Source organism: Varanus komodoensis, unplaced genomic scaffold (genome assembly GCF_004798865.1).
Source record: "Varanus komodoensis strain SLA01 unplaced genomic scaffold, ASM479886v1 scaffold42, whole genome shotgun sequence".
NCBI classification, from domain to species: domain Eukaryota; kingdom Metazoa; phylum Chordata; class Lepidosauria; order Squamata; family Varanidae; genus Varanus; species Varanus komodoensis.
Window position 1 is genome coordinate 6,966,363 of NW_025335972.1, and position 26,975 is coordinate 6,993,337.

General features: G+C 43.3%; 2 protein-coding genes across 5 annotated transcripts in view; both read left to right on the forward strand.

The window, feature by feature from the left end:
- The window catches only part of LOC123030073 (retinol dehydrogenase 8-like), a 32,858-nt gene extending 22,002 nt beyond the window's left edge, over positions 1–10,856 (forward strand). For all 3 annotated transcript variants that reach the window (XM_044443662.1, XM_044443661.1, XM_044443663.1), the window contains one exon: positions 6,455–10,856. In XM_044443662.1, coding sequence (XP_044299597.1) covers positions 6,455–6,685 — 231 coding nt within the window. In that variant the 3' untranslated portion in view covers positions 6,686–10,856. The remainder of the gene's footprint in view (positions 1–6,454) is intronic.
- A 7,945-nt stretch (positions 10,857–18,801) lies between these two features.
- The window catches only part of TRIP10 (thyroid hormone receptor interactor 10), an 89,054-nt gene continuing 80,880 nt past the window's right edge, over positions 18,802–26,975 (forward strand). The window contains exon 1 of one of the 2 annotated variants that reach the window (XM_044443401.1): positions 18,802–18,977. In XM_044443401.1, the coding sequence (XP_044299336.1) occupies positions 18,954–18,977 (24 nt within the window). In that variant the 5' untranslated portion in view covers positions 18,802–18,953. The remainder of the gene's footprint in view (positions 18,978–26,975) is intronic. The other variant, XM_044443400.1, reaches the window with a different exon arrangement.

Below are 26,975 nucleotides of genomic sequence, written 5' to 3' on the forward strand. Positions count from 1 at the left end.
TTCTGTAATGAGGGGCCCAAAACTGAGCACAATACTCTAGTTGCAGGCACAGCTGAGTCGTATAGAGTGGTAGTAATACCTCTCTTGATCTAGAAGCCACACTTCTGGCTGTGCAACCAAGGGTGGCGTTCGCCCTCTTGACCACCGCATCACACTGCTGACTCATGTTTAGCCTGCAGTCAACCAGCACCCCGAGGTCCCTTTCACAAGTGCTGCTCTCCAGCCACTTGTCCCCTAACCTGTACTTATGACACCCATTCCTATGCCCCAAGTGCAAAACCTTGCACTTATCCACATTGAACGCCATCCTGTCATCTCCTGCCCACTTCCATAGTCTGTCCAGATCCCTTTCTCCAGCTTAGGGTGGGAAATGAAATGTCTATACATTTGGCAAAGCTGCTGTGCATTCCTCCTCAGTTTAAAGTGGGGATTACAACTATGAGTCTTTTCCATGTTTGCCCTCACTCCATCCTACCCAGCCTACTTCATCACAGTATTTTATTCCAGAGCCTGAATGAGGAATTAGGAGCTATATTTCTGATCTTACTTGCATGATATTGCACTCATTTTGCTTTCAACGATTTCTGAGTTGGCAATACACACACACAGCCAAGTTTCAAACTGCATGTGATATTTCTACCTTTGACCAAATTGCTAATTCTGCACGTGTTAACTGAGCAAATGTGTGTTCCAACGCTCATACTCACCAAGGATTAATCCTCCTGTGTGCTTAGCAGGTCCTATAGCTGCCAACCCTTTCTTCTGGATCCTTGCTTGCCAGTTCCACACATCAAGCTTATGCAAATCGTAGAGCCCACCCATAGGGAAAAAGAGTGTGTGTGCATGTGTACACATGGGGGATAAGAGACACACAATTGCATAAAAGCTAAGCATCCCTGCCCAAGGTCTGGTGAAGTAGTAGCTTATCTCATGCCCTCTTAAGAGCCTCAGCTGGAGATACCAACAAGTGTCTTGCTCTGACAAAGCTTGGATATCACAGGACCTCAGGAAATCCTCCAGCAGTGAATGAAGGAAAAAAGAAGCAAAGGTGACTTCGCTAATAAAGAGTAAGAGCTCAGAAGATGGATGGTGTAAGCACTGTGCTAGTCATGTGCAAAGCATGTACTGTGTACATTTTGTTGCCTGAAAATGCCCTAGACTCCTCCTGCAGCAAGTACAAGCTGGTTGATTTCTTGGAAGATAGGTGGACTGGAGGAGCAATTTTCTGTACTTGTGCTCTTTAAAGAATATGGGGGCATCCTGAAGAAGATACAGATGTGCTACAGCAAGTTCAAAAGCAGGGAAGAGAAGGAACATTCCAGGAGTAGGGATGGGCAAATTGATTGAAACGGGGTGACTGTCAGGAGCAGAACCACTGGGCCTAAGAGACCACTTTCAGTATCTCTCTAGCACAAGAGGCTCTGAGGTTTGTGATGGAGGACAGGTACGGCAGCCTGTGTTCAGGCGGTTGGAAGACTCTCAACACTACAAGGATGGAGGGGGCTTCACTACCACATGCAAGAAGAGAAGGAGGGATGTGATGGTGGTAAGGGATCCCTACTGAGAGGTATGGAGGTGGCTCTGTGCTAACTGGCCTTCCTCGCTTGCTTGTGGATCCAGAATGTGACGGACAGGTTGTCAACACTTACCCCTTCTTGCTCATGCCCCCAAATGATGCCATGAGCAATGACTGTGAATATATCCTACTCAGTTGTAAAATTCTTCTCATCGATTCTTACTGTAAAAGGTAGAGGAGTACAAAGAAAGGGAAGAATACTTCAGGGGCTGCCCTCATGGTGTTGACATGAGAAAGTCATGATGAGGCTTTTTTAACCAAGGAGTACAGGCAGAAAATGGGTTGTACTTACAAGGACTGGGGGGAATGTGTTTTGATAGAAGCATGGTCAGTCTAATCAAGAGGGCTTTAAATGAAATCCTGTAATGAATGGAGACAGAAGGCCAGAGGTGGGTACAAATGTAAATATTAAAGAAGGGATCTGGCACTATAGTCAAAACTAGGGGAGCTGTGCATGTGGGAAAAGCTCCTCTAAGCACCACAATTAGAAGAGACACTGAAACAGAACAGTAAAGACTTTTGTTGCTTATACATTAATACTCAGAGCATAGATAGGTAGACAGACAGATTTTTATCTATCTACTCAGAGCACAGGAAATTTGCTAGATGAGCTTTGCAAGATTTAGCTAGAACTTGGTGGGATGACACCTAAGATTGCAGTAACTGAAATAGGCAACTTGTTCAAAAAGGATACATGAACAAACAAAGCACAGTTCAAAACGTTCATATCTCCAGAGAAATTCGAGAGTGCACAAGGAGGCCTGAGGATTGCTTTTGGGTAAAGCAAATATTTAAAAAAGCTCTGTGGTTAGAATCAATGACAGATCACTGTACCAAGAAGAGGATGTAGATGACGTTTTCCTGAAACAGCTGCTCTAGTGAGCCAAGAATGAATAGTAATGGGAGACTTCAACTAGCCTGGTACTTGTTGGGAGATAAACTGATCTAAGCAAGGATCTCCAACACATCCTAATATGCTTTGCTGACAGCTTTTTCTTTCAGAAAATAGAGATTGGAATTGGGGGGATTGGTTATTATCGACTTGATTCTCATCAATATGGAAGAGTTACTCGGTGAGATTGAACTAGTGGGAATTTTGAGGGAAATGACCCTTTTATGATGGAATTCTTGATCTTAGCTGAAGTTAAAAGTGAACATAGGCTAAAATACGTCATCTGTTTCAGGAAAGCTGATTGCTGAAGTTCACAGAAGTGCTACACAAAATGTCATGGCTAGATAAACTAACAAGGAAAAGTGCCCAAGATGGGTGAGAACTTCTTAAAGTTGCTCCTTAAGAACAGCTGGGGAACTGTTTGGTTGTTAAATTTACAACTCTCATCATTCCTTACCATTGGCCAGATTCCCCAGCCTTGTACTGAAGTCACATTTCCAGGGAGAAAGAAAAATGGGAAGCAGAAAAATACTACATTTCAAACCCAGCAAACCAGATATTTCCATAGAGTTTCATGACTATGGGTCTAGAAGTGTAACAGATGCATTTTTGGTTTCCAGAAAGATTGGACATGGGAGTTGTACCAAAGACACAGCTTCTTTCCTCAGTGCATAGAGAGTGGAAAGCCAAGCCTGAGTTCATGTTTTCTTATAAAATGAAAAAGGAGGTAGATCTGTAAGCAGATATTCTCCACATCCAGCTCCATAGGCAAAATCAAGTGGTGGCCAATAGTGATGTTTTAAAAAATACAGTAGACATTCTCTGTTTAAACCTTTGGAAGCTGAACAATGCACAATGGAGTTCACATTCCAAACTATGGTTCTTGTAATAGGTCTGGATCTAGAGTTGTCCAAACCCAAAGTTAAATCTAGAAAGCCAGCTGCCTTGCTTTGGACATGGAATGAGGCAGTTTCAAAGGCCCTGCCACTGCTTGCACCAAAAAAAGGAGCAAGTGTAATCTGCCATGGTCAAAACGATGACAGTAAATCACAGTAATTATGTACTTCTTGTGATCACTTTGTCAGTCTTAATGAGAAGTGGTAATTGTACATCACCTCCTTGAGTAGAATATGCTATGAATGCAAGTTCTGTAAATTTTGTTGTTCTTGTAGGCTATTCACAACTTTGCATAATTCTGTTTATGTAATTGTTTATTTATTTATTTATGTATTTTATTTTTCAATGTATATCCTGCCTTTTTCCTACAAAGGGCTCAAGGCAGCTTACATCTCCTCCTCCATCTTATCCCCACAACAACAACCCTGTGAGGTAGGTTGGGCTGAGTCTGTGACTGGCCCAAAGTCACCCAGTTGGCTCCATGGCCGAGTGGGAACTAGAACCCAGGTCGCCTGAGTCCCAGTCCCATGCTCTTAACCACTACGCCACACTGGCTCTCTTGTTCTATTTATGTTAAGGACATTATATGTTTTACAGCTTAAAACTGGTCTCAGTTTGACCACATACATGGTTCTTGCATTAGTACATCAGGAGTGTTATTAACCCTAACAACCTTTCTACAATTATCTGCTCAGTCAATCTCTGTGTGTGTGTGTGTGTGTGTGCGCGCGCGCACCTTTTTCTTTTTTAAAGCACACAGGGCAGCTTACATCATTCTCCTGCTCTCCATCTTATCCCCACAACAACAGCCCTGTGAGGTAGGTTGGGCTAAGAGTCTGTGGCTGCTAGCTTCATGGCTGACTGGGGACTAGACCCCAGAACGCCTGAGTCCCAGTCCTGTGTTGTTAACCACTACCCCACACTAGAGATGTATGTTTATCTATCTACAAATGTCACCCCCAGGTGTTTCATTTATATGGCTTTCTTAGATTAGCTTTGATCATAAAATTGGACTGGTACTGTCTCGATGGCATTCAAGATATAAATCAGGACCATCCATTCAATACTATCCCAAATATCTAGGTTCTTGGAACATATTAAGCTGCTGAATTCCAGATATGCAACTTTTGATATATAAGCATGTATGACACAAACTTTGAAAGTATGGCTTATATTGGGTTAAAAAATGGAGATGGGAGAACTGTGTAAGCTGCCTTGTTTTCTTTGCAAGAAGAAAAAAGGTGGAATATAAATGGGACAATAAATAATGCAAGTGTATATTTGCAATTGCAGTTAATGGTATTTGATGATAATATGCATACAAGTGAATTTGAAAATTGTTTTGTAAAAAGTTACAGCATTATAGTACAATCTGTATATTTATACAACAAATGTGCACAAGCTTGCACAGTTGTTGGTGGCATGTCTCTGCAAAATCTGGATAAGATTTTGTTTAACAGAATTGAAATTCTGTTTCAATTAACCATAACCGTGTTTTGTTACTAGCCATTAATAAATTGACTAGGCACTCAGAGGGATTACATTAAAAACACAGAGGCACAGGAATTACTAGTAAGTGTTTGTGTGTGTGTGTGTTTTGGCTTTTTCCACTTGTTTCTTCATCTTGGAGCAAGCCCGCCACTCCTTTTGTGCTTCTGCTGAATCCATTTGACACTCTATTCAGTTTGTCAGCTTGGCGCAAACCAGCATTCTCCTGCTTGTGCTGAAGTTGTCTGAAGTTTGTCCTGGGCTGCTTTCAGTTGCCACTTCAGGTTTTCTTTCTCATTGACCAGATTGGACACATTGCTAGTTAATCTAGTCTTCCTATTGTGACCTCCATTTCTACAACTTCCAGTTTGTTGCTAGCCAAAACATCTTCAAACTACAGGCCGTCAGCATCTTCTCCATGTTTTTTGGTGAAATTCTGCCAGGAAAAGAAGGCAGCAATGAATGCAGTATTCTAAACACTGAGCATCAAGACCAGCTGGATGAAAGCAATTTGCCAAGATTCTCCTGAGGTGGTGGAAATCTGGGGTGGAAGGCATGGATTCAGACCACTGAATCTTTGAGCTTGGTCCAGGAAGTTTGAATATTTGGAATAGAATTTGAGACAAGGGGAGTGTGCAAGGGGAGCCTGTGAAGTTGTATGCACTATTAAATATATCTGGTCTCTTAAGAAGGAGCATTGCCACACTCTATAAAAGAGCTTAAACTACAAAAAGGCAAAACTACAAAACAAAATATCGATAAGCCCTAAACACTCAACTCAAACTCTAAAATAGGAGATTACTGAAGAAGCAAACAAGATGCACCATTTCATCCTCTTGCTGCAGCGACAGTCACTTAAGAGTGGGTAGATTTACACATGAATTGTGAAAGCACCACAGTGACATTTGAGCAGCTCTGACTTCCCAGCACTGTTGATCGTGTATGACCTCACAGAGGAAATGCAGGAAGGAAAGGCGATTGGCTGAGGAGATGCTGCTGGTCAGAGGGACCTTAGCGCTAGCCTTATGATCCAGTATTTCAATATTTTCTTCTTGGGGGTTTCCACAGGCATTTTAACCTGAAAGAGTGTTATGGCTGCCAACTGACTAGATAAAAAGCAGTCTGGCCTGCTCTTCTGCCTGTTAAAAAGGATGGATTCGCAGAAATCTGCTTCTTGGCTGAGCAGGAATTTCAATGTGGGTCTCCCTAGTTTTGTTCACTACGCTGCACTAGTTCTCAGTATGTAATAAATTATCTTTCCAAAAGTAATCAGTGTATAGTTTTTTTACAATGATCTTTAAACAGTTCCACATGTAGCAGCTCACATCCTCTCACCATCCTTTCCTTCTCCTGTTTTACCCTAGAATTAGGGGATAACAGGTATGCATTTGGACAATTATACTTTCTTTATAAAAATGCAAAAATATAACATGTGCCTTTTCTCTGCTTGCGTGTTCATTTTTTTTTTACATTTTATCACGATAAACTAGAAAAGCTATATTCACTAGCAAACATATATGGGATATAACTGCTGAATGCCGAAACAATAGCCCATGGTATTATTGGCATGTCTAATTTGTGCATTGTTCTCCTCTTGGCAGCATACCATGAAGGTGATCACTGCAGAGAAGCCTCCCTTTCGGTACCAGACCAACAGCCTCTACACGCCCATCACTACCCTGAAACATGCTGACCCCAGCGGGAACCTGCCTCTCAGTGCCTTCCATCAGATGATCTTCCAGCATGATCGGCTCTTCAAAGCCAGCCTCAGCCTCCTCAAAATGCTCCAGTGGAGGAAGAGGCGGGACATGGATTATAACAAGTCCCCCTGAGGAAAAGGGGCCCGCTCCCTGGGTAGGACTTGCAGGCTTCACGGAATGTTTAGCAAAGAGTCTGGTCCTGACTGCAGGGGGGGATGCATGGCATGGAGGCGGAGGGTGCTCTCCAGTGAGAAAATCTGAGGCTGCCTCTGCCTCAGGCAGGGGATTCTAGAATCTAGCAAATATGATCCAGTGTGTGCGATCCACTGGGAAGGTGTGATTCTTTCACATTGTTCCCATTCAGCTCCATACTGCTTTTCCAGTGGATTGTGCCCCATGTTTGTCAGTGGGAGTGGAATGCCTTTTGGATTATTATTTATTTGCCTCAGGCACCAGAATGTCTTGGGGCAAATAAACTCATTGGTTCTGCTGAAGACCTGACGTCTGCCAGCAGATGAGGACACGCAGAATCAACCTTGTGCTGGTCTGGAGCAACCCTGTATTCTGCATGGGATTTGCCTCAGCATCTGGCTTCCATGAACCTTTCACACGTGTCTTTACCAGATATGATCCAAGATGTCTGGTGCAAGCAGCAAGGTTTTTCTGGGTGATAAACTTTATTCATACTTTTCATGAGCTTGCATTTTTTTAAAATAAAGGAGTCCGAGGAAAGGACCAGGCCCTATCAGGGGCCAATTTGCAGACTTCCATGCTCTAACTGCATATGTAAAGCACTCCTGTGCATTATGCAGAATGAGGTGGTAGACTGAGGTGGAAGTTTTTTGGACTCTACAGGCCCTTCAAACTGCTTGTGGGGTGTTGTATTTTTGAATGCTGCTATATTTAAGAAGGTGTTGAGGCTGTCTGTAAGTAATGAGCAAGCATATTCATCAGAAAGTTTTTGCAAAGCTACCTCCACTATTGTGTTAGTTTACAACATGTTGACACTCTTCTGACAAGTGAATGAACTTAAAACACAAGAAGCAACCTTATACCAGGTCAGACTCTTTATCTGTCCAGCACAAGAGTGAGACTCTTTATGATGAGTAGCATTTTTTCAGGGTTCCAGGCAGAAGCCTTTTCCATCACCTACTTCTTGAACCTTTTAAATGCAGATGCATGCAACATGTATGCTTTGCCTCAAAAAAAATGGCACCTCTCCTTAATTCAACATACTATAACTCTTTATCTGTTATCTGCATTGCCCAGAATTTTGGGACATCCATTTTGGAAAAACTTGAGGATTGTGGGGGAGGGGAGTTTCACTGGTGATTCCAGTGGTAGGAGGGGCTGAAGGTTAATAGTGTGGGGGCAAAATACCAAAGAGGTTAAAGCTTAGGTCTTAGGAGAGGCATTTCAGCCATTCAGAATGGGAAAATACGCACATAACCTAGGAAATCAGTTAATAGTGGTGGAAAGCAAGATTGGGCCAGTTGAAGAAGGAACTATGGGGAACCTAGCTGGATCCCCAGGGAACTGGATTTGGCCCTGAGCTTGAGTTTGTACATCCTTGATCTCTTACTTTATTCTGCATGATGAGCCAATCAGCTCTGAGATCAGTTTGCTCTGTCCTAAAGCAGGGAAAAAGTTAAGTGGCTCTGGAAACAAAGAAGTGACCAAAAGCATGTGCCTCTTGAAGCAACCCTTAAGGATGAAGAAGTGTGGTTCCAGATGGCAGCTCTTTGTCCTCCCAGCAAAAGACATGGTGCAGCTATTCTGTCTTTTCTTCTTTAGCTTTTTTTTCTGGTGTGGTGGGTCACAGGTTGGACCCCTTGAAATTCTGTGAATGAGGCAGGGCTAAAAACAAAGAGAGAGAAAAAGAGAAATAAATCAAATGGCATTGTTAAAAATTGTTTTTCCTGAAAAAGAAATTGAGTAGTGGTACTAGCAATGTCGCCAAGAGAGGTAAAGAAATGAAAGGAGGCATAGTACAAAATGCAGGAGGGATGTTAAGAATAGGGAGGAAAGTAAGAGCAAGGGCTGGGCAGGACAAAAAATAAATCTGCTTCATTTTGGATTTGTAAACCACTCTGAAAACAATGTAACAAAAATAAATGTAGTTGGGAACTGGGAGAGTGAGGGTGGAGAATCCAAAGGAGTGGCAAACCGTGATGGGAACAACTAGACAGTATTTGCCCAGTTGCATATGTAGACCAAGTAACCACTTGAGTACCAATGTCTTTAAGGGCAGGCAGTGTCTTGAAAAATGTCTTCAAGAGGATTTTCTGGAAGGACTCCAAAGTACACTTTTCAGATTGTGCAAGTCCACTGGTTCAGCAGTGTAGCTTGAAAGATAGTGGATGGGAGAGTGATATGCCTGTACAAGAGAACAGCTTCAATCTTTTGCTTTGCTTTGAAGTAGTTTGAGTCATCTTAGACCAGGCATTGCTGACCTCACCTAGCTCACAGGCTTTTTATGAGCTTAAAAAGGAGAAGGGTCATATATACTGGTCTGAGCTTCTTGGGCCAAGAGTAGGATACAAACGACATAGGGAAAATTACCCTAAGTTGAGCTGTTCCTATTTTTCCTTTATTGTGTCCTCTTTTTGACTTACCTGTCCCCAAACTCTTTTTATTGTACATGGAATAAAGATTGTAAACCCATTGAGTAGTGGACCAATTGAGTAATATGAACTACTCTGGAAGAAAAAATTGACCCTAGAGGGTGGTAGTATTTGAACTTCCAGTTTATTGGCATTTACTAGTTTGATAAGAAGCTGCCTAACATTGCAATCCTATGTATGTTAACTTAGATATATGTCCAATTTAGTTCCTTGGCACTTTTAGGTAGGCATGCTTAGGATTACAGCCTTAGTTTTGCATATTTCACCATTCAGTAATCTGTGAAATATATATTTAAAAGCTGGAACTGCTACTTTGGTGACCTTTTGCTCTTTATCAATTAGTAATTACTATTTGATTTATAATGCCATTTCCCAATAAGTACCATGTACTCAAAGCAATTCACAATGTAGATGTAACAACAGGATACATATACTATATAATAAAATACAACACAATTAAGTGTAACAGTGGCAATTCAATTCATGGTTCATTTAAAGCACATGAGAGAGCCGGTGTGGTACAGTAGATAGAAGTGTGGGACTGGGGACTCAGGAGTTCTGGGTTTGAATCACCATTCAGCCATGCAGCGCATGGGGTGACTCTGGGCCAATCACAGACTCTCACCCCAACCTACCTCACAGGGTGGTTGTTGTGGGGAGAAGAATTATAGGCTGCCTTGAGTTCCTTGAAAGGAAAAAGATGGGATATAAATCTAATATTAAAAGATTAAATGAAATAAAGCAAACTAACAGGAGATTTGTCTGTATGAAATACATCAAAATTATACCCACGTTAAGCAATCTCTATTAACAGATTTTAGTAGCAGCAGCAACTTACAACAGAATCAGCCCAAGCCTTCCACACAGTCAACCTTTGTCTCAGATAAGACCTCCATCCCGGCCATTGGTATCCTACCTAGCCCCAAAGAGATGCCACAATAAAGTCACCACAAGACACTTCAGGCAGCACTCTGTCCAGCCAGGATGTCAGAAGCCAACACAGTTTGTCAGAGGCTGATGATCCCAAATGTCTCACAAGGGAAACAGTTCTGTTTAGTCAGTTGATTAAATTTGCAAACAAGGAAATATGAAGGGGAGTGGGGCGAAACTATCATGACTTAGGGATGATGTGTGCCTGTGTCATAGCAAGTATAATCTTAGGAGCAACATTCTGCCCTCTGTCCCCATCAGATAAACAGAAAGGGGAGTGCCTCGAACTGTCTTCATTAATGTTGCCTGTTTAATCAGAATTGTGTTTAGCCACTTGTGTCAAAATGAACTCGAATGTTGCAGTTCTACCAGGCTGGGAAGGATTTTAAGCACCACCAGATTTTTAGAAGACTACTTGCAATGACCCTCAATAGAGATTTCTGTCCTTTTCTGTAAACTCCATCCTTTGGCTGATCCTCATGCATAGGAACTTGGGACATACCCGACAGAGTCAGCAGGATGCTGTGAAGATGCAATTGGACTGGAGACACCACCTGGCTGTGAAATGCCTCAAATGATCTTGAGCTGGTCCCTGCTGCCTGCCCCACAGCATTATGAGAACATAGCAACATACATCAAATCCTGAGTTATACTTCCTTGAGCCACTTGGGGAATGTGAGCTGTGTGGTTGTGATAAATATAAATGTAGCACAATATATTGTTTTAAATAAATGTATTTGTTTCAGGTATTTGTGGCTTCTGATTCACCCTTCTGCCATATGATTACAGTTCAGAGTGAAGTATCTCAGCCCTAGAGACTGAATCTGTTTCTCAAGTCCCAGTGCAGCCCTCTGAGGTTCTCAGGATGGCTATGATACCTTTTCCTTCTGACATACACCTTTTCTCTCAACCACCAATCACTGGTGGTTTTTCATCTTTTGTACAGTTTTTTCTCCATTCTAAGAGGCTGAAATGGCTCTTCTAATAGGGCTTATTTACTGGTAATAAGACCTCAAAGCTAATGTTGGGATTGTTTTGCCCTGCCCCTTTGGCTTGTACTCTCTGCCTTTGACCCTGCCCACCAAGAACTTCTCTGGAATTGAATCCAGCCTTTGGATTGAATGAGGTTCCCACCTGTTGCAGGCAATGGATCAAAACATGATTTTGCATCATGCACCGGTAAGTTCTTGTGTATAATTTCTCAAAGGTGAGGCTGGTAGTCTGTGTCTGCCACCCAGTGAGCTTGATGGCTGAGTGGGGACTGGAACCCGGACCTCAAAATCCAGTCCCAGTCTCTTAACCACTACACACAATTTAGGCAGCACCTGTGGTGTCCATGGAGCCTTACAAGGCAAAATCAGTTAGGCCTCTGCCTACTTACAATGCAAGGAAAACAGCAGGAAAGTGGAAGAAGAAAGATAAGAATGCAGGTTACTGAATGCAGTGAAACTAATCCTGGAAATTTCAGCAGCATGTGTCATGAGAGCAGAAGTCAACAGCAGGCAACAGTAGGTTTCCGTGCTTGAAACCATAACTCCTAAAAGGTTATGAAAGTTGTAGTCAATAACAACTGGAGATCACTGGTTTGTTTCCGTGTCCATTTTCAGTGCTTGCATAGGCATAAAGTATCAGTTCTTTTCCATATTAGCAGTTACAGTGGGAAACACGGAGGATGACAGGTATGCTGCATTAATGTGGGAGTAAATGAATGAACTCATTTATGTAACATTGAATGAAAGGCATCCTAAATATACTGACAGCTCACAAAAGCTAAGACCCTAAAATTAGCCACAGCAAGTCCTTCCAGATACCATTTACATCTGATTTATCTGCTCATCTTCCTCTTGCCTAGGGTGCAGGTAAGGGTTGCTTGATGCTGTCTGGAACTTCTGCCCTGTCTGGATAAAGAAAAACATGAAAAACACCAGCAGCTGGGAAACAAAGGAAAGGGCTCCTTAAACTTCAGTAAATCACTCACCAATGACATGCAGGTAAAACTGTGGTAAGACATAACAGAAAGGCACTTCTTAAATAGTGTAATATAAATACAAAACGTTGATAAAACATACTGATGGAGATCCAGTTAACCCCTACATTTTTTTTCCACTGATTATTTCTTTACAACATTTCTATACCGAGTCTCTAGCCAGTTGGCTCTCAGGATGATAATTAGCAAATCAATGTTGCTCTCCAGCTTAAATAATACATGCACCAGTCATGAAAGTATGCTTCTAAGAGCATTTACTTCTTTAAATAGGTTGTGGACAAGGTCAACACAAACAGAAAGGGGCAGTGAAATTTGAATATTTTCATAGTTTTCTGTGTGTGAGGCTGTTTCGCATGGAGGAGTGTTCAGCCACCAGAGTCACCCACAGACACTTTCATTATATCCAGTATTCTGTGTGGATAATATTACTGGCCTGTCTTACAGGGTTGTTGTGAGGACTGCCACAGAATATATGCATGTGAAATGTTTTGAATACTATAAATGTGAGGTATTATTGATGCTATCATGATCAGAAATAATGCACATCCCAGTTAATATGTCACTGTGCATATGTTCTTGGTCTTTGCAAAGACTGAAAAAAAGACTGAAAATATTTTGACCACCTTAGTTCAGAACATGAGGTTGGAGGAGCAATGTTAGAGAGTAAAAGCAGCCATCCCCTTTGGATACTTCAACAAAACAATGTTACAATTTTTAAATAGGAGTAAGTGCCGCCACCTAATTACAATAATCAAGAGTGCAATCTTATTCATGCTTACAGAAGAAAGTGCTATACCTTCCACTATTTGCCAGCTACCCATGTTAGCCAGGCAATGCTGACTTCAGCCTAACAGTGCCCTAATGCACAGAAGAGACCTTGAGTTACTCATATGGCTGTATTCAAAGACTGGAAAAAGGCCCACTTGATTGAGTTGGCTGTGATTATAACAGGGTAGTTAATTAGTGTGAAGGGTAAATGATTACATATGCTCTTAGGAAGAAAGCAGAAAAAAACATAGCATAGTTTTCATTCTGAGTCACAGGCTTCCCCAGGATCTTCCCCTTGGTCACCATGACGACTTAATTGGTTTCTATGAGCTCCCCCCCATCCATTCTGTAGTATTTCTGAAGACAGTCCTTCCATGTTACAGTTTGTTTGTACCATTTCCTATTGATACTTGTTGGTTCTGAAAGTCGATTTTAAGAGGAAGTGAAATTTCCTGAGGTCAGGAGCATGGAAAACTGATATAATGTTCAGTACCATGGGGGACAGGGTCATTTTTGCTTTGGTTCTCAGTGTGAGAAAGTTTTCTCCTTTGGATATCAGGGAAGGATGTTTTGGTGATCTCAGCAGTGTGCAGTGCTTTTCATAGACCAGAGATAAAGAACAAACATGGGGGTGCTTCCAGACAAGGGTTTTATGGCACAATTGCTCTGCTTAATCTGCAAAAGTGTACAGGGTATGGGCAGTGATGCCTTCTACTCATATTTTCTTACTCCTTCTTCTGCCTTATTTTTTAACACTGAAAACCCACTCTGGAGAAAAAGACAAAGCAACTGCACAACACTTTCTGATCCTTAGTGCTAGGAGTCGTCCACCAGGAAGTACACTTCAACTGTAATCTTTTCCACAGTTAGCTGGGTGAAAGTCCCATTTAACTCAATAGAACTGACTCCTGAACAGCCATGCACTATCTGTAAGTTTGCCGGAAATTATATGCAAGGACACATCTGCATAATGTTTCGTTATTCTGGAGTAACTATTTCCTCCAGTACCATACTTATTAATATGAGTTATAAATACTACTTTCTGCCTTGATATTCAACAGAAAGACTCTCCAGGTGCCTTAAAAATAAAGCAGAGTACATTTACTAAAGCAATAAAGTAGGGTACAAAATAACGCAGGTGCAAATAAAGTAGCAAACAACAAAATGTAAAAATAAGAACCAACCAGATGAATCCAACAGAATACCATAATATTAAAGGCAATAGCTAAAATAGCCATCCATCCTAAAAGCAGCTGTTTCAATAGGATGTTTCACCACCTGGAAGGCAAGTCTAACATCCAACTGTAAAGCAAGGTTCCAGTGTAGCTGTCTGGGGTACTTCTAGACAGAGCGATCCTGCTGCTGGCCCTTCAAAGACATCATAGAAACAGAGTGAGTCAGAAGGGGTCTCCTGGGCATCTAGTCGGACCCCCGACTCCAGCTGACTTCACTCACAACGTGCCCACCATGTGCATGTCTAGCCTATTCTTGAACACCCGCACCGATGGGGCCTCAACCACATCCCATGGAAGCCCATTCCATACCCTCGGGGTCCTAACTGTCAGGAAGTACTCCCTGGCATCTAAATTGAACCTTGCTTCCCTGAGCTTTGCTCCATTGGCAGGCGTCCTGCCTTTCTCTGCAGGGAAGAACAGGTCTCTACCCACCTCCGTGTGACACCCCCTCACATACCTGTATGTCGCCAACAGATCCCCTCAGAGTCTCCTCTTTTCCAGGCTGAAGAGACCCAGTTCCCCAGTCTCGCCTCATACCCCATCCCCTGCAAACCGGCCACCAACCTTGTGGCCCTACACTGCACTGACTTCAACCTGGCTATATCCTTCCTGTAATGAGGGACCCAAAACTGAACACAATATTCCAGTTGCAGGCGCACCAGAGTCGTATAGAGTGGTAGTAATATCTCTCTTGATCAAGAAGCCATGCTTCCGGCTATGCAACCAAGGGTGGCGTTCGCCCTCTTGACCACCACATCACACTGCTGACTCATGTTTAGCCTGCAGTCAACCAGAACCCCGAGGTCCCTTTCACAAGTGCTGCTCTCCAGCCACTTGTCCCCTAACCTGTACTTATGACACTCTTTCCTATGCCCCAAGTGCAAGACCTTGCACTTATCCACATTGAACACCATCCTGTTGTCTCCTGCCCACTTCCATAGTCTGTCCAGATCCTTTTGGATCTGGAGTACCTGCTCCTCAGTTGTGGCCACTGCCCCAGTTTTAGTATCATCTGTGAATTTGATCAGCAGACTGTTCACCCCTTCTTCCATGTCATTGATGAAAGGATTAAACAGGATCGACCCCAGGACAGAGCCCTGGGGGACCCTGCTTGTCACTGGCCGCCATCCCGATGATTCCCCACTAATGGTTACCCTCTGCTTTCAGTCAGTCAACCATGCCCTAATCTATCAGACAGTGAATTGGTCTATCCCAAAACTTCTCACCCAGGATATCATGGGACACTTTATCAAAGGCCTTGCTGAAATCCAGGTAAACCACATCCAGTGCATCCCCTCCATCTACCCACCTCGAAACCTTGTCATAGAATTCCACAAGGTTTGTCTGGCAGTACCTGTTTTTGCGGAAACCATGTTGTGTGGCCACCAGCTCTCTTCCCTATCTAGCATCACTAGATTGCTCAATATAAGCCTTTCCATTGTTTTTCCTACAATGGACGCAAGGCTAACTGGTCTGTAATTCCCCATGTCCCTTCTACTACCCTTCTTGAAAATTGGGACCACTGATGCTACCCTCCAGTCCTCTGGAACTTCATCCGTTCTCCATGAGGCCTCAAAATTGGAGGCCCACAGGCGTGAGAGAACCCCTGCCAACTCTTGAAGTACTCTCGGGTGTAACCCATCAGGGCCCGGTGCCTTTGTAATGTCCAGTGCCCTGAGGAGCCCCTCAACTTCTAGGGGGTGGTTCTAATCTCTGCTCCTAAGTCCCCAGCCTCATCCAGTCTCCCATGCGGATCTCCCCTGCCCTGCTTTGGGGAGAACACAGAGGCAAAATGGTCATTTAGCATCTGTGCCTGTTCCCTCACATCAGTCACTAGATCTTCTTTCTTGTTATTTAGTGGTCCCACTACCTGACTCCCCTTCCTCTTGCGATTTACATGCTGATAGAAGCCCTTTTTGTTGCTCTTGATATTCTTGGCAAGTCTCAGCTCGTAATCAGCCTTAGGCTTGCGAAGAATCCTCCTGCAATGGGCCTCCTCCTCCCAGTACACCCCTTTGTCTATTTGCCCCTATTTCCTACGGAGGTTCATCTTGTGTCTAGTCTCTCCAACCACCTCCTTTTGCATCCATGGCGGCGCTCTCCTTCGCCTCCCCGCCTTACTAACTAGAGGTATCGTCAAGGCTTGCACCTCCAAAACTTCCCTTTTGAGTGCCATCCACCCCTGCTCAACTCGCTTACCTTCCAGTAACCTATCCCAGGAGACTTTCCCCTGTCTGGTCAGTCACTGGATCTCCTCCCTCCTTATTTAGTGGTCCCACTATTTGTCTCCCCTTCCTCTTCCTATTTATATGCTGAAAGAAGCCCCTTTTGTTGCTCTTGATATTCTTGGCAAGTCTCAGCTTGTAATCAGCCTTAGCCTTGGGAAGAATCCATTTGCAATGGGCCTCCTCCCCCCTGGTATACCCTTTTCTCTATTTGCCACAGTACCCGTTTCCTATGGAGGTTCCTCTTGCATCTAATCCCTCTAACCACCTCCTTTCGCATCCATGGCGGCACTCTCCTCCGCCTCCCCACCTCACTAACTAGAGGTATCGTCAAGGCTTGCGCCTCCAGAACCTCCCTTTTGAGTGCCATCCACCCCTCCTCAACTCACTTGCCTTCCAGTAACCTATCCCAGGAGACTTTCCCCAGACTTGCCTTCAGTTGGCCTTCTTGAAGTCCCAGCTTCTAGTGCTCGACCTGCTGTACGTCCCCACATTTTAAAAAAGCTGCTGGATTGCAAGCTGGCCCCTTGCAGTGGCCTATCAAGAGCTCCATGGCTGTCGGTGGAGATCCCAAGCAACAGCACAGCCGAGGCAGAATTAACTGCCACGAGCGGCCCCACCGCCCGGAGCTGCTTTGTGACAGGTATTTTGCCAGTGTCTCTACTGGGACTAACTGTCATGTCTGTTGCTTTCATGCAACAATTTGGTCTTTTTCTCCGTAACCACAGGAACATTGTAGAGCCCTGCACTGAGTCCTACACTGAGTACATTTGTCCATTATTCCAGTATTGTCAATGCTGTTTGGCAATGGTTTCCCAGAGTGTCAGACAGGTGTTTTTTCTGCCCTACTTGGAGATGCCAAGAATCAAAGTGGGAACTTTTGCACACAAAGTACAGTAGTACTTTGGCTCACGAACTTAATACATTCCAGGACTCTGCTCATGAGCCAAATTGGTCGTGAGCCAAATTAAATTTCCCCATAAGGTTCAATGTTATTTAAATTTCCCCATAAGGTTAATCCGTTCTGTAACTGTTTTTTTTTAATCAGAAAAATGTGAAGCAAAGTGACAAAGAACAACAAAGATAGCTGCCATCTCCCCCCCCCCACCCCCCCCCGGCCGCCGCCCCCCCCCCCCCCCCCCCCCCCCCCCCAGCCCTTCATCCCTGCATGTGTCTGTCATCCTGGCACACTGGGCGGGGGGGGGGGGGTAGCCGAGATCAAGGTCGCCACCCAATGCAGAGTTCATCCCCTGCAGCACATTTTTAATGAAATTTTTGTTCGCAACCTGATTTGGTCATGAACTGAGGCGTTCGTGAGCAGAGGTACCACTGTAAGTGCTCTGGGATTGAGCTGTAGCCCCATTCTTCCTGCAGAGGTCGATTTTCTGTAGTAAGAAAAAAGATGGAATAATCCAGCAGAAGACATTTGGGCACCCTCCTGTGCCCTATAAAATTCAGTGAGTGAGGCAGGGCAATGGTGTCATTAAAGCCTTGGCTGGAGACAGCCTTTTCTTTGTTTGCCTCCAATCTACTGTCCCACCCTGGGCTTGATCCCAAGGGTATCAATGAAAAAGGGCAGGTAGGTAGTGGAGTTGTAGAAGTATTTGGCACAGCAATGTGCCAAATTGCTCAAGGTATCACTGCTTCCCTGTAAGAAAAAGAAAATCCAGATTGTCCGTATTATCCACATACTTGCATGTATGGACTGCTAACACTACTAAGGCACCTTAGAGTTGATCAGACGTGTGTAGATACCTGCTTGGGACAAGAGGACGGTCTTCTTTTTTTCCGCATAAGGCAGAAGTGGGGCTGTTGCTGCGGACAAAATACCTTGCGGGGCTGCGCAGTCGCCAACTAGATGGGGGCAACCACGTTGTAATTCCTAACACAACGTTGCTCGTAGCCGCACATGGTTGCGTTTCTTTTTGGCGCTGGAAGGTGTCTGGTGTTTGCTGTGGTCCTAACAACAGAGTTGTTTGTGCTCAGCTCTGAAATTCTCTTTTTCCGGAAATCGGCCAAATGCCGAATCTGAGCAGCTGCATAAAAATACCTCTTTTCATAGTTGGATAAACTAATCGCGGGGGATAAGACAAGGATGGGAATATCTTGCTGCTGCTTCCACCTTCCTTTTAGCCAGATCCTAAACACACGCATAATCAGATGAGTTCAAGGGGACGCACGCCCAAGGGTTGTAGCCTTAAGGACTATCTTGTGGAAATAAGTGGGAATTAGAAAGTTGCGCTCAGAAAGGATGGCGGCGGCGGCGGCGGCAGCATTTGCTTTCCGAAGGTCGGCGCCCTCCGCCTGTTGATCCCGGGAGGAAGCAGAGACGGCCTCTATATTTGCATCAATAAACGCTTGGAAGCTGAGAGGGGACGGAGAGGAAGATAGATCTGCAAGACAGGCGCCCCCATGCAAGACGAGAGGACTGCCCACCTTTCTTCCACTGCCTGAGCCCTGCCTGTGCCTTTAAGGATCGGAGTTGGGGGAGGAGCGGGGAGTGTCCCGGGCAGGCGCTGGAGGTTGTGCGGACGGAGGAGTGGGACTCCGCAGGACGGCGGCAGCGGTGAATAGGGCTTCGGGTGGGCCTGCGAGGAGGAAGTGAGAGCGCGCGACGAGGGCGCTGCCAGCATGGACTGGGGCACGGAGCTCTGGGTAAGCGGGTGTGCGATCGACTGGGCTCGGCGCTGCTTTCGGTCGTGGGATTGTGCTTTTCATCTTCTGATGTGCCCCAGATTTCTTTGCTCCTCCCGCCTTCCTCTCTCTTGTTTGTTCTTTTTCTCTCTGGTCACATTCCCTCTACATTCGACCACTTTGCCTCCTCCACCCAGGGTCAGGCTTCTGCAGTAATTTGGAGACTGGCCCTGCCTTACAGCTTGGTCGTCCGTCTGCTTTCCTAATCTCTTTTCCTCCCAAAGCCTAGTAGTCCCCTCACCGAATTATCTGCCTTCCCCTATCGTTTTACTCCTCCGCTCTATTTTTCAAATCTGTAGCGGTTGTTAATACTGCTGCTCCAAGCCTTGGATACTTTCCCATCTTTTTTTCAACCCCTCTTTTCTCTTTCGCTCTTCACCCTTTCCTGCTCCTTTTCTAAGAACAAGTTTCTCCTCGCCTGAAAGAGACTCAGTCCCCTACGCATCATGAGTAATGAATGTAAATTTCCCCAGGTCACAAGGTGGCTTTCTCTTAGCTTGTACAAGAAAAGTACCTTTTAGCAGTGATTCACTTTCTTTGGCCCAGGTAAGCCAGGTCACCTGAAAGGAAGAGGAGGTACTCTTACATTCTTAATCTTTGATACCAAAAGCGGTAGCTGTATCCAGAAGAGTTGCATTTTAAGTAAAAGCATCTTGCAATAGGTAATGTGAACATAGATAAGGCAGACCAGGAATCTCATGTTTGTCATGAGGTCATGAGCAGCTGAGAAAGAGTTTGACAACTGTAGCTTGGAATCCACCACCACCTAAGACTTTTGGTCCTGCTGCAGCACCAGACCACTCTGCATGCTGGGGTGCAGCTCTTAGGTGATGAATGGCTGCATAGTGATTGCAGAGGCTTGTTCCCCAGTTGTTAGTGCAGTATTGTCCAAAATGGGGCATGGATCTTGCATGACATGCTGCCTTGCCATTGACCCTAAGAAGAGTGATGCCCCAAACAACCACTTGGGTTGTTTGAGTAATTTGGCTTCATCATACATAAAAAGGGGGAGTTGATGTTGAACAATATTATATATGAATAGCCTTGCTTGCTGTCTTTAAAATTCGAATTGGTAATGCATGGCAAAAAGTAGTAATAATTTGTGGGTGAAGTATGGTTCTAAATCTAGCCTGTACTATGAATGAATGCAGAACCCAAGGAATGCTCTTTACTAAGGGTTGTACTCTTGTGCTTCAAGTTAATTAAAAACAAGGGTGAGTTGACCTTGGTCTTGCACTGTTTCTCCTTTCCTTTTGATTAATAACTAGACTTTCTATGATGCACCAAGGAAGTACATACTTTAGCCATCTCTTAATAGTTAAGACATGACTAAAATGTATATAGTCTCATATTCGTTTAAAGAATTCCAGTGTGGTGTAGTGGTTAAGAGTGTGGAACTGGGACTCAGGTGATCTGGGTTCTAGTCTCTGCTCAACCATGGAGCCAACAAGGTGCCTTTGGAGTAGTCTCAGACTCTCAGCCCAACATACAGGGTTGTTGTTGGTGTGGGGATAAGATGGAGAGCAGGAGGAGAATTATGTAAGTCACTCTGAGTTCTTTAAAAAAGAAAAGGGTGGGATATGAATCTAATAATATTAAGTAGTAGATAGTCCACTGAAATTGACCATTAATCCACTGATGGATTTAGCTCTCTTTTCTGCCTAGAATAAGCTACAGCTGTTAAAAGCCTTATACAAAACTGGACAGAATTTGTACCCCACTAGGCTGAAGAAGACTACAATAGTGACTTCAGCAGCTGAGGGAAGAGGATTCTTTAGCTGCAGTCAAATAGCAGCAATTGAAGCATAGTGAATCTGGTTTGGGACATGGCTGAAACACAGTCACTAAAGAGCAGGCAGAGGAAGCTCTCATGTTGGATAAAATGGCTGTTGTTTTTCTGAGAGAAATAAGTTGAAGAAAAGGAACTGAGAAAGCATACCCCATATCTCAGAACCTCAGAAGGTCCTTCCCTGACATAATGGATATATATATAAATTTCACACTTGAGTTTATGGACATGGTTCTATGTGGAAAATCACTGCATCGTTTCTGGTTAATAAAAGCTATTACTAAGTCTGGAAAAGGGAGAGAGAGACCATTTTCAGTTTCTTTCTTAAAAGATAGTTTGGGAGCATCTCTGGCCCATATCAGGATTTTTATAACCTATATCTTCAATACATAACTCTCTCATGTTCTCCTCCCAGTTGCTTCCAAGATACTCTTGATCTGGGGTAGATGGAAGAGAAATAGTTGCTCAGATACTTCTTTCCCTTTAAAATGCCCTTAAATATTTTCTGTAAGAGTCAGCTCTTATTAACATGCCTTACTAAATGTCCCTTAATGAAAGCTGATGTGTCTAATCTAGTTTGATCAGAGATTAACACAAGCCTAGATTGCTAGAATAGAGCAGGCTATTTCTGGCACTTAACAGGCAAAGTTTGCTCTCTACAGGAGAAATACTACCTAAAAACCCCAAATATTTGGTGTACAAACACTTTCAATTAGAACACTTTCAATTATAACAGTGAATGACCACTGAATTGAGCATAAGCTGGTTTGGGGGACTTGGGTTCTGGTATCATTTGAAGAGTCTACAATGGATGTTGTACAAACCAAAAGTTAATACTTGTGGACTCTGCCATCCATGGTTGCTAGGAATGTTAATTTAGAATGTCATAGTTAAAATCTCATGCTGGATGCCTCTTACATGTTGTTATATTTAGTTAAGGGCTACTTATTCTTTACTTGGGGTACAATTGTTATTTCATGAGTTGAGTTTTATCCTGAATTCATGAGTTCTAACCTGGATAAGATCAATTATTCACATATTTACAATCTATTTGTGTTAGGTGCGGTATTGTCTTCAACATATTCTCCCACTATTGTCCCTACCTCTCCTTCCCATTTTACTCTGGTGACTGAAATTTCTCTTAGCTTCCTAAAATGCAAGCTGCATAAAAGGTGATGTAGACTGCTTATCATTTACTAATGGTACAGGTGGGAGGTACCTAAAGGAATAACTAGTGCGATCCATAATTATTTAAGAAAAATAAATACATTACACAAGCTAGTAATTAATAAAGATCGACATTGCAAAAAATAATAAAACTGTTAATGATGGTAAGTTAGTCCAATGTTTTTGATTCTTATTAATGGGAAACCCTGTTTCCAGTAGTCAGTAGCATCAGTTTTTCACTCCTTCTGAATAGGTACAGAATTATGGTGGGATTATAATGCAATATGTATTGTGGGGGTGACTACATCAGTCACCCTTCAGGTTCTTTGACTGGTGTTTTGGTTGGCAATCCAATTTATCTGTGCTCCACTTTTCTCCAATTAGGGAAAACCTTCATGCAGGGAAGCTGTCCCAGTTGGGGCACTTTTACCTAGCCCCTTGCCTGGGAACCTGCCTTCAGTGTGTATCAGCTTTAGCTGGCTAAGGAAGTGCTGCATACAACAAAGCTGGCCGGGTCCAAGTGAATGAGTATTTCTTCAGTACTACATGGATGTAGGAGCTTCTACCTGCTTCAAGGATTGTAAGAATAGAAGTAGTACCTTCCGTATTATGCTCCTTTTCCAGCATTATAATCCTATCTCTCAGAGGTGGGAAATGGGTGCCCCCCCAGATCTGTCAATAGTGAAAAATGATGGAAGTTACAGTACAACATCTTATGTGGGGAAGTATTGCTGAACATAACACTTGCTTCCAAGTAAATATACATAGGATTGGGCTATGCATCATCGAGGAAAGGAATAGTAAATGTGAGGTGGGTCTTGATTTGTTGGTAGTGGCAAAGGGAAGCAAAGCAGAGAAGTCAAACTCATTCTGGAATATGGAGCTGTCTAGTTCAGTTTCTTCTCACTGATATCTTAGGAATATGGTTCAGGTATACACATTCTTCCTGATAGCACTGGGTGTTAAAGCAGTTATCTTCCTCTCCCACCAAGCAACAGGAGCCTTTTTCTTGCCTGTAAAATATGCATGCTTCACTAGACATGAAACCTTCCAGCATTTCCTTCTAGTATGTCTGCATTTCTGAGAAAAGGAGTTGACTTCCTGGTGGTAGTTGCTGTTCCATTTTGTTTGTGTTGACTTGGATGGTTTTTTAAAAATTAGTTTTGGTTTTTTAATTTTTAATCACACTTTCTTCTTGGTACTTGGACTGCAGGTGTAACTTAGTCTTTTTCCTCAGGAAGAAATGGGATTGTGCCAAATGGGCTTGAAGCCTGGATTGTCTCAGATAAGGGTGTCCAGAGCAAGTCCTCATGTCAACATACAAACTAGATTGTTTCAATCTATTTTCCAGAGTGTCCTTTGAGCTGTAATTAGTATGAGTGACACAGTTCCTTGGGAATGGCAGTTTCTGCTTATAGCACTCCCACCCCCTCTCCATCTCAAAGTGGGTTGTTTTTGTTACTCTACTCTGGGCTTTATGTGAATTTGGGGTGTGTGTGAGCAAGGTACTGGGAAGTGAGTTTCTTTGTTTTTTCTTGGTGAGAAGTAATTGGTTTAGAGGATGGTGTGGCAAATAATAATTCCTTAGTGAGTTTCTGTGGGAGACAGCTTCTGCAGTAGCCAAGGAAGGGAATTGAGCAACAGCACACATCCATTAAGAATTATATTTATTAGCCAAGTGTTCAGGTTCTCTTACTTTCTTTCAGAGGCTCATAATGCATTAACATTTTTAGGTGTACTCTTTATAAACATGCATCAAAACTGTTGGCAAATCTGGACATTCCACAAGTGCATTATTCGAGGAGCCAGGATGGACTATAGTTGAATATATTCACATTGACAAACCTGGGTGTGCTTTCTGTAATGTGGGAAATGGCCAGTTTTCCCAAGAAAAAAATATGAACATCTTGTTTTGTTAGGCTCTGTCTCCATGCTGCAATTGTCTCAATCTCTTAGTCTTTCTTTCTGTTCTTGCCACTCTAAATACAACTCTAGAAGAATGGAATACGAATTATTATCCGTGGCTGTAGGCCTTTGATGCTGAAAACATGTTCACTTGACATGACTGCTTCTTCAATCCTCTCTCCTCCACCCACCCTACCACTATGTGTACAGACATACTTGTGTGCTTTGCAGTCAAATCTGGCCTAGTCTGTGGCAGTGAAGCCTTCGTTGCTATGGAGACTGACTTGCACTTCATGGATCCTCAGAAGGAGGGAGGGAGGGAGATGGGGGGAGGACTGAATGTGTTTTGACTGTAAAGTGGAAGAAATTAGATTCTCTTGGGGTGTGAGGGCAAAAGGTGCCAAAGAATGAGTAATTTAGAACAGAATAGGAGGGGTAGGTCTGGCAAAGAAGCCAGTTGCTTACTTGACTGTTGTAAATCTCAGCCATTTCCAGAATGCTTTCTTGTACTTTTGGGAACCTAACCCTTGGCGTCAGAATAGCTGAAACAAAGTCCTGGGACAACTCAAGACAAGGCCGCTCTTGGTGTCTGTGGTAGGAAATCTAAACTGCACTTCCTCCAGCATAATTTAATATGGGATTCAATCCAGTGGGGAATTCTCATGAGTAAGCCTCATTGAAATTAATGTGAGAATCAGTGTGAGTTATATTGTACAGATAAATCACAATGGAACAATCTTTCCCAATCTGACACCCTCCAAATGCATTGGGCTATAGCTCTCATAATTCCCAGCCAGCATGGCTATACTGAGAATTATGGGAGTTGCACTCCAACACATATGACAGGCACAAAGTTGAGGAAGGCTAATCAAGGAGGTAGTTTGACTGCAGGCTTCTTGAATAAGGGAAGCAAATTATACTGATCTCCTTTGTTAAGTATTTCAGGGGAAAGCAATAGGCAAGAGGCTTCTGTTTGAGGGATTTATTTGGTCTGAGAATAAACTGTAGACAGGATACTTCTCACTTTTGTTGGCACAAAATGGATCTTGACCATTAATTCACTGATTCAGTGTAATACAGCTGCAAGGTATCCCTTCTGCAATTTTGTCAGTCTCATTATTGAAAGAGCAATGCAAGAAAAACTCAAGACTATTTATACGTGCTGGCAGGTCAACTACGTTCCAATGAGAACATGCCTCTTTGCAGCAGAAGAAATGTGATGCCTCTTGGAGCTGTTGGTTCAGTCAGGTTCAGTCTATGTTCAGGAATTCTTGGGTGCATTCTCAACAGCTCAGAGTCTAGTCCAGGCACTGATGCCCTCTGTTACTTCATTGGAAGCAGGGTTGAACCCCAACCCCAACCCCCACCCCAACCAATATGCCTGATTATCTAGGCTCAGTTTAGATATTGCATCAAACCATGACAATTTTCTTTCTTGTATTTTTCTCTCCTCCTTTCTTCAAGGAATTCAGGAAGACATATCTGATATTCTTCTCCACCTTCATTTTATCTTTACAGATCCTGGGAGGAAGGGGATCTGAGAGGTAATGACTGGACAAAGGATCCCCTTTGGCAAAACAGCTTGTTATCAGACAGCAGGCAAGAATATGCCTGTGATCCTGTGATCCCTGAGATGGGTGGAAATATCTCCCTACCTGCAAAAAGGGAGGTGCAGGGGAAGGGATCTGCAACTTGCCTTGTTATAGGCAAGGAAAATCCTGCTGCCTATGTCATTCTGCTGTCAGTGCTTTGATAGTGGTAATGGTGAAAAGAGGGAATGCAAGGGATGGATTTGTGGAAGCTTTGGATCTGATGGATCCAAAGCCCCCCCTGATAGTTGAGGTGCTCCTGGAATGGAGAAAAGGGGGTGCTATCCAAGAAGCTGGAGTGCTTACTTTCTCACTCGTCATCCCCTTCCCCCAACTTTTATTTTACTGCTGTCAGCCTGTAAGAGATTAATATTTGACAGATACTGTGCCATGGATTCTCTCTCCCCAACCCTCTCTGGGCTCCTCTGCATTAAGAAAAACCTGCCGCCTGAGGTTTGATCAAGATAGTTTAGTGGGTACCAAGGGGGACAGCTTGCCTTAGAGGCTTCGTAAATGCAAGCTAAAGTTCTAATGGCATTTGCATGATTTGTCAATGTAAGTGTTTAGATGTATTTTAGTTTGGATTCACAAATCTCTCTTCACAGTTGTTTAGTTAGTCCATTTCTGACACACATTTAATCTTACTAATGGGTTTTGGCTTGCAAATAAGTAACTGACTGTAGGTAACCAAGGTCTGAAATGGATTTGATGTAGTATCTGAGTTGACAGATGACTCCACAGTCACCTGGGCTACAGGAACAAGAGTACTGAGAAGATACAAGATCAAGACTTCTTTTCCCCCGATTTATATCCTGCCTTTTTCTACAAAGGGCTCAAGGCAGCTTACATCTCCTCAGCCATCTTATCCCCACAACAACAGCCCTGTGAGGTAGTTGGGCTGAGAGTCTGTGACTGGCCCAAAGTCATCCAGTTGACTCCACGGCCAAGCGGGGACTCGAACTCAGATCGCCTGAGTCCCAGTCCCATGCTTTTAACCACTACACAACATTGGCTCTATGCCAAGAAGCAAGTCTAAATCAGAATGATACATTTGTGAGCTCAAAAAATAGTTTGCGTTTGAAACGGTAGTTGTGTAAGCCATAGTTTAAGCGTGTTTAAATGGAGCTGTAGAGAATTCGATGTTTTAAAAAAGTATTGTGCAAGGCTGGCTCCAAATTTTTTTTAGATTTTCTCTTCTGAGTTTTTCATTTATCTCTCCAAATTTATCTTGAATCACCTAAGGCATTTCATTTTTATAGCAGATAAAAGGAATGCTGTAAGGTAGCATCAGTAGACAGGCTTTTGCAGCACTTTTCTTCAGTCATGGAAATGGAGAATATGCTGAGAGTCTTGTCAAAATAGAAAATGAAGATGTTTCTGAGAAGCTTAGGAAACATGATTTGGAGGCAAGTAATTGTATTAACCCAATAGTTTATTTATTTAGATTTTTAAATATCAACCTATTCCCATAGACTCTAGGTAGTTTACAGGAGTTTAAAACTAACAACA